We start from the raw sequence: 14,076 nt of genomic DNA on the forward strand, positions 1-14,076 counted from the left end.
TCTTCCCTGATGCCTTATTATGGTATAGAGACCATAGATTTCTAAAGATTAGTCCTAAAAAGTCCCAAATTATGACAGTTTTCACTGTTATTTTGACTTTGATTATGAGCTCATTATCTCTCCATCTCTTAAATTAAATGAAAATTAGATATTAAACCAATCCCAACCATTGGGGATCAACCATTTAGTAAGTGCCTGATAGGAAGCTAGATGGCTCTAGACATCTAGTAGTACACTCTAATCTAACCAGAGAAGTTTATGGCAGAGTGGGAAGCAGAATTAAATTAATGAGGAGGGAGGTAGTGATGTTGGAGTAACTCCTGAAAATCTTGTCACCTATTGGGAGAGGATCTGCATCAGTGGATCTAGTAATGAAATCACAGACCTTTGAAGCACAGAAGTATAAATTCATGTGTGTGTATGTATATATACATGTGTAAACACACACAAACACACACATGCACAACTGTGATTTCATGAGTACAGTGAACTGTGATAAAGTCATGTGCATGTATAGATACATATGTGTAAACATACAAACACAACTGTGATTTCATGAGAACAGTGATCAATGAAGAAACACTATCAATATGATGAGGTTTGGCTCCCTTGCAATCCTTTGGGATTCAGCACAAGGGTAGGGAGTTTTGGGGATCCCTTTTGGCAGCGCGGAGGTTCTCTGTAAAAGAATTTACAGACCTGAAAACCTAGATTGATAAAAGAGGTTTATTATGGGGGTTGGAAGTAAGGTTAAAGTCTGGTTAGGGAATAGGGGAGGATAAAAAGAGGATGGCACTGGAAAATATTTCAGCAGACAGATCTATGGAAAATGGAGTTTTGCACTGAGAATGCAGTTCTCAGTGGACAGAAAGTCCTGGCAGCTGAGTGAGCTGCTAAGGTCCATCTGCAAAGACTTTAGTTGAGGGACACTTATTATATTGGGTATCTTAGTGGGGGTTGGGAAGCGTGAACTGGGTGGCCCAAGCAAGTCACAATGGGGCTGGGACAACCCTAGCAGATCAGACCGAGGGGGCTGGGGGCTGAGCCCAAGTTGGCTCAGATCCAGTGGGGGCTGGGACAAGCTGGGGTCTCCTATTGGAATGCAAAGGGATGCTTTTGACCAGGATTTGTGAATCAAAAGCCCTGGCTTCTTGGACTGAAATGCCTCAGCCAGGAGGGGCTAGGAATCTGAAAGGAATCACAGATCAATCAGAAAGGAATCACAAATCAATAGGAAATAATTTCTTAAAGGGACCACAACCCACTTCAAATACTTCAAATACATATTGGTATCTATCTGCTTTGTAATTTATAATCTTGGTGGTTGTCCTTTGTTCTCAAAAAGGACCAAAATGACATCACCATGTTAGAGTCGAATTAGTGTGTCACACTGTGGCTGATCAGACCAATATGAGCTCAGAATGCTCCGCCACAAGTTGGACACAAATAGTCCCTTTAAACCTTTGAGGCAGCTTCTCTATCTTTGAAAATCTGGTTTCTTCTAAGCTAACAAAATTCTGCTTTGCTCATGGAGCATAGCACCTCTCTGATGAGGGTACATCATATCAGGCAGTCCTGTGCCAGTGTGTTTCCCATGTCATAAATCAACTCTACAATTAATGACCTTGAAAGTGGACTTATATCACTTTTTTCTGACCACCTTGTGAGAGCTTGCCCTGTGTGAATTCTCCATAAAAATCTTTTTTGGCAAGCATACATTTGGCATTCAATGTGGCCAATTCATCAGAGTTTGTGATCTCTGCATTAGAGTTTGAATAGTTTGAGGAAGGACCTCAGTGTCTGGTATATCTTCCTAAGACAAATCAAATGAAGTGATTCAGTTTCCTGGCATGACATTGGTATATTGTCCAGGTTTTACAGATGTACAACAATGAGGTTAGCACAATACACACACACACACACACACACACACACGTACTGAGATGAATGAGAGGTTTCTGGGTAATTAGACTAAATGATAATAAACTGATGATCAGTGATTTCTCTGAAGAACCAAAGTCACCTAATAGAGACCCTGAGTGTCTTAAATACTTGTTTTGAAAGGAAATGCCTCTGACAGGAGAAATCAATACCTATTGTTGAATAATTAATGAGCCAGTGGGCATGTTAATGAGGAGGTAGACTAAAAGTCTTCAACTCCTGATCATGAGACTCAACAGCCTCCAACAATCTGGACAAAGGACTCCATCTATACCCAGACCACACTGCCTGGTTGTCTCCTCCTTGAGCTGGGTTAACTTAAACTCTAATGGAGAGGTACAAGAACATAGGCTTAATGATTTGGGGCTGGATTTCAGATTAGATTCTGTTCACATTTCAAATGGAAGTAAGGTATCCTAATTGGGCAGGATCTTGCCCAAGATAAAGGAGCATGTTCCCAGATGTTTTGGACAATCTCATCAGCTTTGTCCTTAAAAGATTGGCTGACAACCAGAGGGGCTGAGCACTGAATGAGGAAATAAAGGAAAAAGCCTTCATCCTAATTTAACTATTGGTTACTAATAGAATACAAAAATAATTTCTCTCAGTGTTGTGCATATATGTTTCTACACAAAATACACATATGATAAATTATTAGAACAGAACTATATTTCATTAGTATAAGGAACAATGAAGAAACTCTACCAGTGAGTGTTTCATGTATTCTGTAACATAATCTTAAAGACATAAAGTTAAGAAACCTGTGGTCAGTACAGGTTGGAGACAGTACCTGAAGTCAGTCTTCCCCTGATACTAAAGAAACCTATTGTTCCTTTATCTGTTCTGCAGGGTGAAAAGATTAAGTTTTAAATAAGAGATGATAAATTATAGTACTTTCTACATCCTGCTCTTCATTCAGTATTTGTGCATACACCACTTCCATGACTTTGCAAAGATTCAAAGATATGGCTTTTTTTTTTCTAAATCTATCTTCCCATTTCCAGCCCTCTGATCATGAACTTCCTACACTTAAGATCATGACCTTCCTCTGCTCAAAACTCTTCAGGGATTTCTTATTAACTAAATAATAAAATATAAACATAATTTCATTCTAGCCTGTCTTTACAGCTCTGTTTCTCTTTACTTCCATGCTTTCAACATATTTAACTATTAGATTTTTCTAATTTTCTTTTTTTTTTCTGAGGTAATTGGGCTTAAGACATTTGCCCAGGATTATAGCTGGAAAGTTTTAAATGTGTGAGACTAGATTTGAACTTAGGTCTTGCTGACTCCAGAGCTAGTATTCTTATCCACTGAGTCACCTAGCTGCAATTTTTGTTAATTTTCTTAAAGCACATTGCCCCTATTCATTCTCCATTGTCAAATGCTGATTTCCACAAATGACTAATCTTCTCACATACCATTATATCATAGACTCCTTGGAGACAGTGGCCATGTCATTTCTCAACCCCAGGGGCAGTACCACTCAAAATAATATGTCTTCTAGATATCAATTTCTTTAGTTAATGTTTGTTGAACCAGTTCGAATTAAATAAATTTCAAAATTCCAAACTTACTTTATTAAACTCTAACACCACCCCAAAACCAAAGACGATCCTTCTATTCTCTTCCCATACTTTTCCCTTTATATAATCTGCCCCTAACTCCCCAGTTATAAATGGAGAAGCAAACTTTCATTACTAGAATTCATTGTAACTCCTTAATATCTAGGCTCTAAGATTCTTAATCCTACTATCAAAACTATTCAACTACTGTGCAAGTAACTTGGTTTTAGTTAAATAATATCTAGAACACTACCTTAATGATATTTAATACAGTGGAAAATAGATACCAAATAGCTATGTTACCTGGTCACAAGGAAAGTCGATGATGGAATTTCTACATCAGCAAAATTGAACATTTTCTGCCAGTGCATTGAATTTTCAATGTTGGTAGAAATGAAGCGAGGTGACATCATAGTGCACAGAGTGTCAAGTTTGGTTTCAGGAAGACTCATCTATTTGAATTCAAATGTGACTTCAGAAATATACTAGCTGTGGTAACACTGGGCAAGTCACTTCACCCTGTTTGCCTCAGTTTTCTCATCTGTAAAATGAGTTGGAGAAGGAAACCACAAATCATTTCAGTAACTTTGCCAAGAAAACCCCAAAGAGATGATGGAGAGTAGGACATGACTGTACAGCAACAGAAATGCACTATGGAAGAGAATTGCCCTCAATTTTGCCTTTCTCTGGTATTATGATATCCTTTGTTCTACCTCACAGAAGTGGACTGTCTATAATAGTAGCAGCATATAGTCTCCAGGATGCTGAAATAAGGGGGATGGATTTGTACTACAATCAAAATCCTCCATTTTCTAAGGTCTTCTAAAAGCTTCTAAGCTCTCATTCAGTTCTAAATCTATGATTCTATGATAAATTTGAGTTGCACAACCCTGTCAGAAGGAAAGGTAATTGAAACCCATGCAACTCTCGGTTATTCTAGTTTAAAATCATTTTACCTCCTACCACCTGTGCACCTGATCTCATTCCAATAGAACAAGGATCTATGATTTCATCAGTGTGATCAAAGTCAGGAACCCCTCTATACCTTGGTAAACAGTCTTTAAATGCTACTGAAGAAAATACATCCTCCAAAGAACCTTAATTACGAGGCACTCCCATAAATAGTATGGATCATCTTGAACACATATACATTTACATTTACTGCCTTTGGACAGCTAAATGGCATAGTACATAGAGCTTTGGCTTAAGAGTCAAGAGAGCCTGCAAATCCAGCCTCAGACACTTACTAGCTATGACCTGGGCAAATCACTTAACCTTGTTTGCCATTATAAAAATGGTCTGGTGAAGGAAATGCAAATCACTACAATATCTTTAACAAAAAAAACTTCAGATGAGGTCATGAAGCATTGCATATGAATGAAATGACCAAAGCCCGTACAGTTTAGTGAGACATGTCAATAGCTTTGCTCACATTGCATTGAAGTACCCAAGACTTCTTCCACATTCCAATGAGCCATCAAAGCAGGATTCAAATAGATGTCTAAGGTTCTGATCTTCCAAATAGGAAATGGAAGCTCTTTGAGCAGAAAAGTTTTGTCAGTTTTTGCTTTTGTGTCACAAAAGCCTAAAAAAAGGAGCTTATGAAATACTTGTTAAATTGAATTGAGAAATAAAACTGCTCATTCTTGAGGCTTGGAAAATCAGGCCAAGTAATTGATACCAAATGTGTAGCAAAAACTATTCCACTGATCTACGCCCTAGGCAGGGTAATTAATTTGTTACCAAGACAGCTGAACCTAAGTTTTTGTTTTTGTTTTTTTTCCCCCTGAGCTGTCATCTTAAATCAAATCCCCAGATGGGAAAAAAGTGCAACTTAAAGCAAAAGATAACATCTAATAACTGCTCAAAGTATGAGATTCTGTGGTTTTGATTGGGGGGGGAAGGTAGAATTCAGACCTAAGATTCCATTAGTGTAGGGAACTGCCAATGAGGACATTTCCTATATTGATGTAAATTGAAATCCATTCTGAAACTACTATCTGAGGGAGTTAGCCCAGGGCCCAGAGAAGTCGGGTGAGGTAGTTAGTTTGTGCAGAATTGGGAATTAAAGTCACATTTTCCTGACTCTGGGGTCAGTATTCTATATTCACTATCACCCCCCGCCTCTAAATAGTCCTGTAGTGCTGGAGTGCTGAGATAGTCCAGGACTATGTTTAATTTCCCATCCAAATTAATGTTGGCATTTTCTGTGTTATATGATAGAGTGTTGAGGGGAGATAGCAGAGGAGAAGAAATAATGGTTTTCATTTTTATTGTTGAGGAGTTATTGGTTTTTTCTTTTTTTAATTTCCAAAACATAAAATAAATGTTTTTCCCCCACTCCAAGTCATTATCTTCAGACTTCAGTGCTAAGGCTTAATCAGAATTGTCCTGGTTAAAAGGGTATCCCTGAGATATATCAAAATCATTCATAAAGAAAAGGCTAAATGACTACTTATTGGGAATGCTGTAGATGGGAGTCTTGGCAGTGAAGTAGTATAGTAAACAGAAAGCTGAGCATGGGATCAGGGAGAGTTAAGTTCAAATCTGGCTTCAGATACAAGTTATGTCATTCTGGACAAGTCACAATCTCAGTTTCCAGTGAAATGAGAATAATACTCTCCTACCTCCCAGAGTTGCTTTGAGGATTAAATGAATTAATAATTGTAAAGCATATATTATATAAATGTTAACTATTATTATTGTTGTTTCAATGGGAAGCCTCCTGAGATTCTATTAATCTCAGAGCAAAGTTGTGCTGTGGCTAGTCATGCTCATTCCATAAGTCTAAAGCTTCTGGCCTGTGGTTTGAGACCCCATAGGAGGGAATTTATAACTAAATGTGGAGGCTGTGAAATTATGACTTATTCTCAGTAAATGTTTGATTTGTATTCCAATTTTGTATGCCTTTGTACCCAGGGTCATATGAAAATTTCTTGTGCAAAAAGGGGTCATAAATGGAAAAAGTTTAAGAAGCCCTTCTCTAAAGCACTTTATCTCCGAAATGAGAAAAAAAAAACTTTCTTAGAAGTATAGGAGGAGGGGGCAACTAGGTGATGCAGTGGATAGAGCACCAGGGCTGAAGTCAGGAGGAGCGGAATACAAATCCAGCACAATCACTTAACATTTATTAGCTATGTGACTCCGGGCAAGTCACATAACCCCAATTATCTCTCAAAAAAAGAAGATGCATCTTCCTGACTCCAGGCCTGGGTATTCTGTCCATTGCAGCACTTAGCAGCCCTTATCCCCATTTTATAATTGAGAAAAATGAAGCAAATAAAATTTATTTGCCCAGTTTTTTTTTTTTCATTTTGCCATTTGCTTAGCTAAGTATCTGATAGGACATTTGAATTCAAGTTTTTCTGACTTTAGACCCAGAACAGCATCCACTGGGCCATCGTAAGTGGGGAGAATGATCTTTGTTAGAATTGAAGAAAAGGAGGAAAAGAGTCATTAAAGGATAGAGGCAAGATTATTAAATAAATGCCTGAAAATTCATTTTGTGGAAGCTTTAGGAGATAACCTTCACTTAAATACTTCTTTAGAGGCCTCTTTGTTGCATAGAGGGGATACTGTGTTCTCAGAGGGAGATAATGATAAGCTATATGATAAACTCTGGCAATTACTCTAAGCTAAAAAAAACCCACTTCAAGGACAAGTCCTCTGCTACTTATATCTATGTCAAGAAATGCATAGTCTTCAAGTGTATAAGTCCGGAATCAGGAAGACCTAAGTGCAAATGCTGCCTCAGACACTTACTAGTTGTGGGACCTTAACCTTTCTGTGCTTCATTTTCTTCATTTATATATCTGGAGTATTCAACTGGTACCTCTTAACTAGAGGGGTGGAGGGAGCACTCATACCAGTGATTGCAGGGCCTTCCAGTAAAAAAAGAGGTTCAATTAGAGCCAGGCTTCTTAACCTTTTTCTGCTTTTGGGGGGCTCTTGGGTGGTCTAATGAATCTATGAACTTCTTTTTAGAATACTATTAAAATGCATAGCATTAAAAAAGAAACAAACTTAAGTTAAATGACTCTATCAAAACATTTTTTTTTGAAAAGCAATGTCATGGGCCAAAGAAGAAGAAAGGATCCTTAAATTATATTTCTTTGAGGTCCTTTCCAGCTCTGAATCTACAATCCTATTATGTACTGAAATTTAAAGCCTTCATCTGGGCATTAGAGATTATGTCTCAAGGAAATCAAAGTAGTAAAGTTTCTCTTTGGATAAAAAACAATTAATCACTTGGAGAGACTTTTGGCTGAAATAACTTTTCAGTGTTTTTCCCCCTTTTTATTTTACAGAGTTACAGACAACATGGATGAGACCTTAGACAAGCTAATGCTTCCAAACATGTGAAGATATAAAAAATTGTTTACACCGATGGGGTATTAAAACAAAACAAAACAAAAAAAAAACCAACAAAAAAACAAGAACTACCCAGTAGCCAAGACTACAACCCATGTATTTTAAAGCCATTATTCAAGATTTCTTACTTGACAGTTCCTACATGACCCTGTCAAAAATCTACAATATATGCTGCATTTAATGACAACTGTAGATGTTGAACTAGAAGAAAAGAACTATGAACATATATTGTTTAAAGAGAAATATCAAGGAACCATTTTCAGCAGGTCAAGCAAAGATGTGTCTTGGGCATGGAACCAAAGTTACAATGGAACAATATTCCCCTGCTGTGCAGGGAGGTCATTTTAATGTAACAACAATACCCCACAAAAAAACCAGTTCTAATCATTAAAAAAAACACACACAACATTTTAAAAAAGGGAGGGAGGGAGGAGGGGAGGTAATAAGCACGATGAATACCCTACAAACTATGAGGAGCTATTTACAATAAAATATTAAATTTGAAAAGTCTGGTTTCTTACTATAGGGATTCGTTTTTCTTCCCCCCCAATATTTTTTTGGTTATTATTTTAAACTCAGGAACAGTAACAGCTGCAATGTGAACAGAAGAAGAAACTTAATCTTTCTTTTCCTTCCACATCAAGAGACAGATCCTGTACTCTGAATAAGAGACAACTGGGAAGCAGATTGTGGCAACAGCAGCCAAATCCACCACCAAGCTAAAGATCCCCAACATCACCAATGAGGGACATTTGCTGCAGCATGGGGATTCTTGACAATGCTTGCCTCATTGCCCCTCCTGGAAAAACAGACTAAATATCTGGCCTCTGATTTAAAGATTAAAGAAGATCAGACCCTGAATCCTTATTTTGCCAGCATGGTTAAAAAAGTCATAATTGGAATACAACTATGTAGTATGATCGTGGGAGCACTGGCTTCAAGGTCAGAAATCATCTCTCTGTATCTGAAATCCAAACTATGGCTGTTAGGATACTTGTTTAAACTAATTTTCTAAGAAGAAATTTAAATTATTTCAGTGAAAACAAAGAAATGAAACCTTTGGGATGAGGGGATGCTATGCCCAGAGAAGTTTATTACAAGGATGAAACAAAGCTATTTGACAAGATAGCCGATATCCCTCTAAAAGCCTCACTGGTGCAGCTGTGAGATGTTGCTCCCTTGCTGCTTGGAGTGATGACACTTCACCCAGATATGCCATCTTGTCAAGGTGGCTCCACCTTGGAGAATTCGTGGAAAATGTGTTCTCAAAGACATTTTAAGTAGCTCAATATCCTAGAGACAAACAGATGACCGATATGTTCTTCCAGGTCATGTAGTTCTGGGCTCTGGGTTTTGGTATTTTTTAAAAATCACAAGAATGCTTTTGAAAGGCTAATTTTATAGTTCATTTACTGTATATAACAAAACAACCTCAACTTTTCAAATCACCCAGTTTTTATTTAAGGGGTTAAAATCATCATATATAGAGATGGCATATATTTGGGCCAAGATCTCTATAGAATGTTCTGCAAAATGCTCTTTTCTCCTAGTGCTGCATGGGACAAGTGTCTAACTCCTCGGCTTTAATTCAGGTCAATGTAGAGGCAGAAAAGACAGAAAGGGCATATGTTATGTGAATGGTAAGAGCTCATGCCTGAGAATTTGGAGGTTTTTTTTTAATTTAGTATTGTTGTTTTCTCAGCTCAATCACCTTCTCAGGCTCCCCTAGCCCATCATTTAACCTCTCTGTGCCTCAGTTTCCTCATGTGCAAAATGGGGATAATAATTGTGCTTGTTCATCAAGTCCTTTGCAGTTCTGGGACAAAAAAGGGTGCTTTTTTTTAAAGTACCATGTGCTATATAATTGTTCTAAATGCAATATAATTTGATTTGGGGTTGAGAGGAAGGCGTCTTTTTTTAAAGTCAGAGCATCAGTTGAATGTCGGCTAGAGTACTGTAGTACTTCCATAAGACTGACTAGGGGTGTCACTAGCAATAAATTATGGGAGACCCAAGGTCAGAATCCTTATCAACCCATCACATATATGCCATGCATGTTCTTGGACATAGAAAAGCTTGTCACCGTAATAAATTTCCTCATTTCCTAGTCTTCCTTCACCATGTGTGTATATTTCATAAAGTTAACAGGAAAAAAAAAAACTATCTTGTATAAGACAAAGTAAAAACAAACAAACAAAAAAGCCTTGCTTTGTGTAAGATGGGAACCGGACCTAGAAAGTCAAATAATGTGTGCTACCTGATACAAAGAGAAGAAAGGTTCATCCCTGTCCATCTCCTCAGTTTCCTTCTCCTCAAAGGAATGGTTTCCACAGCAAAGGTTGATATGGCTTCTCTAGGCTGCCTGAAAGACCCATTGCAGTAATGCTGATGTGGGATTGGAGGAGGGGATTAGAGAAGCCACTTTTTGGTTGAATAAATCTATGCCCTACCAATACCTCATTCCATTTGTATATGATAGAAGAGGATATTATCCTAATTCTCCTCTATACCTTAGCCTTTCCCCTTTCACTGATCCATGCAGGCCCTTACAGAATCCAATAGGAATTCAAGTTCCACCAATGTTAGTGTAGTGCAAAGAGTACTGGATTTGAAATCAAGGCATCTGGATTCAAATCCCAGCACTACTATTCATTACCTAAGTGGCCTTGAATAAATTACTCTATTTCTCTGTAAAGCTTCAATTTCCTCATTTATAAGATGAGGTTTGGGGAAGATTGATATGTGAAGTCCCACTCAACTCAGAATCCTATGATTCTTCCTACATCTACCAACATAAACTCTCAAGGAATGAGTCAAAGTTTTGACCTTCCCAGTAGAGACAGACTGCAATAAAAGGAGGGGAAAATATGTGTTTTGCCTTATACAGTTGTCCTAACTTTTACATTATTGGTAATGTGATTTTGATTATATATATAACAGATGGGAAAATTGAATCTTGAACTGGCATCTTTAAAATATTAAATGAATCAGAGGAAATTCTCCAAATGCAGAGGATGTATGTTATAGAAGATTTGTGGAAAGACATTGAGGAATATTGCACTAAGGATCAGTGTTATGAATAGGTTCCAATTTTTGATCTTGGAGAGAATGCCCACATGACCAAGTCATGGCTCTCTTAAAGAAAAGGCCATTTGGATTGGACCCTCAATCCACTGAATTTATGAGAGACCATGGACAAGAATTGCACAAAATGGGCAACTATGGATGAGTCACCATCGGCATCCATGTTGGAAATACCCATATTGATGATATCATCGATCCACTAAAATATTAGAATGTCTGGTGACACTCAGGTAACCCATCTATTTTCCCTTACTCATCCTACATTAATCCACCTTATTCTTGTGTAGAAATCATTATAGCAATATGTCTCAACCTTCATACACACACACACACACACACACACACACAGGATTTCTCTCTATACATTTTATAAAATCAGACCTGCCCATAGAAAGTTACCTACAAGCCTTCCAGAGATTACTTGGAGACTTTCAGAAGAAGGGACCCTTTCCCTAACATAGGGAATTTCTCAGGGCATTGGTCTAGAAAGTGTGTCCTCTTTATAGAAGTTTGCTTGGAAGGCTAGAAATAAAATTTACAATTCTATATATGACCCAAAGATTTGGTCAAGCTTAATTCACTCCAGATTGTTTTCATATTTCACATCTCCCTCCCTTCTTCCCTCCCTCTCTATCTCCCTCCTTCTCTCTCTCTCTCTCTCTCTCTTCTCTCTCTCTCTCTCTCTCTCTCTCTCTCTCTCTCTCTCCTTCCTTCTCTCTCTTTCTCTCTCTCTTTCTCTCTCTCTCTCTTTCTCTCTCTCTTTCTTTCTTTCTTTCTTTCTTTCTTTCTTTCTTTCTTTCTTTCTTTCTTTCTCTCTCTCTCTCTCTCCTCTCCTCTCTCTGTCTCGCTCTGTCCCTGTTTGTTTCCCTTTTTCACTCTCGTTCTCTGTGTGTGTCTTTCTCTGTTTCTGTGTATCTCTTTTTTTCTGTTTTTGTGTGTATGTTTGTCTCTCTCTCTTTCTTTCTGTCCCCACCTCCACTCCCCCCTCATTACTCATAGCTCACATGGCCAAATGAGTCTTTGAATTATATGTGTTTCTGCCACAATATGAAGAGAAAGTATCAATTATATTATGTTGGTTAGGTGCCATTCTATTTTTTTAAGTTCAGATTGCAATTTCATCAGTATAGAGAACTCTAGGTGATAAAGTTCAGCAACTTTTCTGTGACTTCATGGACTGAGAGAGTTGCTTGGAGTGTTGGCACTTTAAATGACTTATAAATAACTTATAAGGTTACATAACTGATGTGTATCATAGGCAAGATTTGAACCTAAATCTTTCTGACTCTGGGGCCTAACTCTCTCCCTTGTTATATAACTTATGTCCATTTTTAGATCATCTAATACATCCCTGTTCTCGATAACCCATCTCTATTTTTAAATCTCTTATTATTTTGAAGCATGTGCCCCTGAGTTCCCAGTCATCATTTTAATCACTCTTCAACATTCATTTCATTCTCTTTTCTTAGTGAGCAAATCATCCTTTCTTAAGAAAGAATGAGAGAAAGAAAAAGAAAGAAAAGAAAGAAAAAAAGAAAGAAAGCTCTGGGGTAATTTGGTAAAGGAAGCATTGCACATGCACATAAATGAAGCTCCCAAATAAGCATATTTTAAAGTTAGTGAAGAGAAAAACCTTTTAAAATAATTGCACTTTACTTCACTACTGAAAAGCATTGCTCATATTACATCAATTGTCTATAAAAACCATTTGAACATGATACCCAGATCTTTCTATTCATAGTTATTTTTAGAGCTTGCAGAAAGAATTTCTAAGTCTCCTTTAACCAGTGCCATATGACTAAAGCCATTGGCAACAGCATGTTTTGGGATTTTTTAAAGAGGCTAGTTTTGTTTTATTTAAAATTCTACCTTCATCCATGCCTTCTTATCCAGATGGTATTAGAACCATAGTTCTCTCAGTTTCATGTGTCAGAGATCAAATAAAAAAGTATATAAACCTAACACATGGGTATTAGTAAGGACTGTGTTTATGTTTAGTTCTTTTTCAATGGGGAAAGTACATAAATAACTGTTTAATGATTTGCCAATGAATCTGCTAATACAATATTTATTTCTTTTCAGCTAGTTTAGAAGAATCTCCAGATCATTTGTACACTTGTTTTTATACCCACTATTGTCTCTTTGAAGTTGTCAAATCTGTCTCTCTTCTATAAGTCTTCTGTGTATGTTTCCAGTGTTTCTTTTCCTTTCAAGTTGGACATTAGTATGTTCATGGAAATGATAAAGAGCATATTTAGCATTCTCATATTCCTTTTTAAATTATTTGATTTATCATTTGAATTTGCACCCCCAAATGGATGAAAATGTATAGTATTTGTTCTTTTATATTTTTCAAATATTATTCAAATATTCCCACCTACTCTGATTTTTAAAAATCACATATCATTCCAATTGCAAAAGAGAAGAACTGGGGTACAGAAACAAGAGAAATCTGTCTCAGGTAGACTTTGTATGATCTACTATTCATCCCTTTGTTCATTCAACAATTTTTATTGAAAATCTACCATGGACTTTTCTAGTACTATTCTATATTTATAGTTGCCAAATTCATTCTGTGATTTCTGGTAGCTTATATTTTCATCTATGATTATAGGTAAACTGACTTCAGCACATTGGGTAGATCTTTTATAGACAATATAAAAAAAATCATGGACAAGAGTTCTATAAAGTGAGGGAGGGAGTCATATGCTCTGTATCTCTGGGGCAGGAAAAGTAGGGGAAGATTTGTGTATACATTCTTATAAGATCGCCGCTCTATTGAAATAATATTTTTTTTTTACAGATTTGCCTTCTAGGCAAAGAACAACATAAATACTACCAATATCTTCATTTAATCTGATATTAGTTGATTCTTCCTGACTGGAACCTTATAAACATTAATAAAACTATATTCTTCATTGTTAGCTTTAACATCTAAAGATAAGGCAGGATAGAAGGACCTTAGTGGGAAAAAGGTGTTTTTTTAATCACTTGTCTGACATAATTTCACCCCATGATATCTTTCATTCTGGGTACCATACTTAAATCCATTTTCTGTCGGCTTTAGAGTTAACATTTAATTATGATATTCACTAGTACCTTTAATGAGACAACA

At 36.9% G+C, this 14,076-nt stretch overlaps 1 protein-coding gene across 2 annotated transcripts in view; it reads left to right on the top strand.

Annotated features, from left to right (window-relative positions):
• JAKMIP2 (janus kinase and microtubule interacting protein 2) overlaps window positions 1-8,387 on the top strand; it is a 219,576-nt gene extending 211,189 nt beyond the window's left edge. For both annotated transcript variants that reach the window (XM_051978939.1, XM_051978936.1), the window contains one exon: window positions 7,814-8,387. In XM_051978939.1, coding sequence (XP_051834899.1) covers window positions 7,814-7,834 — 21 coding nt within the window. In that variant the 3' untranslated portion in view covers window positions 7,835-8,387. The remainder of the gene's footprint in view (window positions 1-7,813) is intronic.
• The last annotated feature ends 5,689 nt before the right edge of the window (window positions 8,388-14,076 follow it).

The sequence above is a fragment of the Antechinus flavipes genome, chromosome 2 (genome assembly GCF_016432865.1).
Source record: "Antechinus flavipes isolate AdamAnt ecotype Samford, QLD, Australia chromosome 2, AdamAnt_v2, whole genome shotgun sequence".
Classification (NCBI taxonomy): domain Eukaryota; kingdom Metazoa; phylum Chordata; class Mammalia; order Dasyuromorphia; family Dasyuridae; genus Antechinus; species Antechinus flavipes.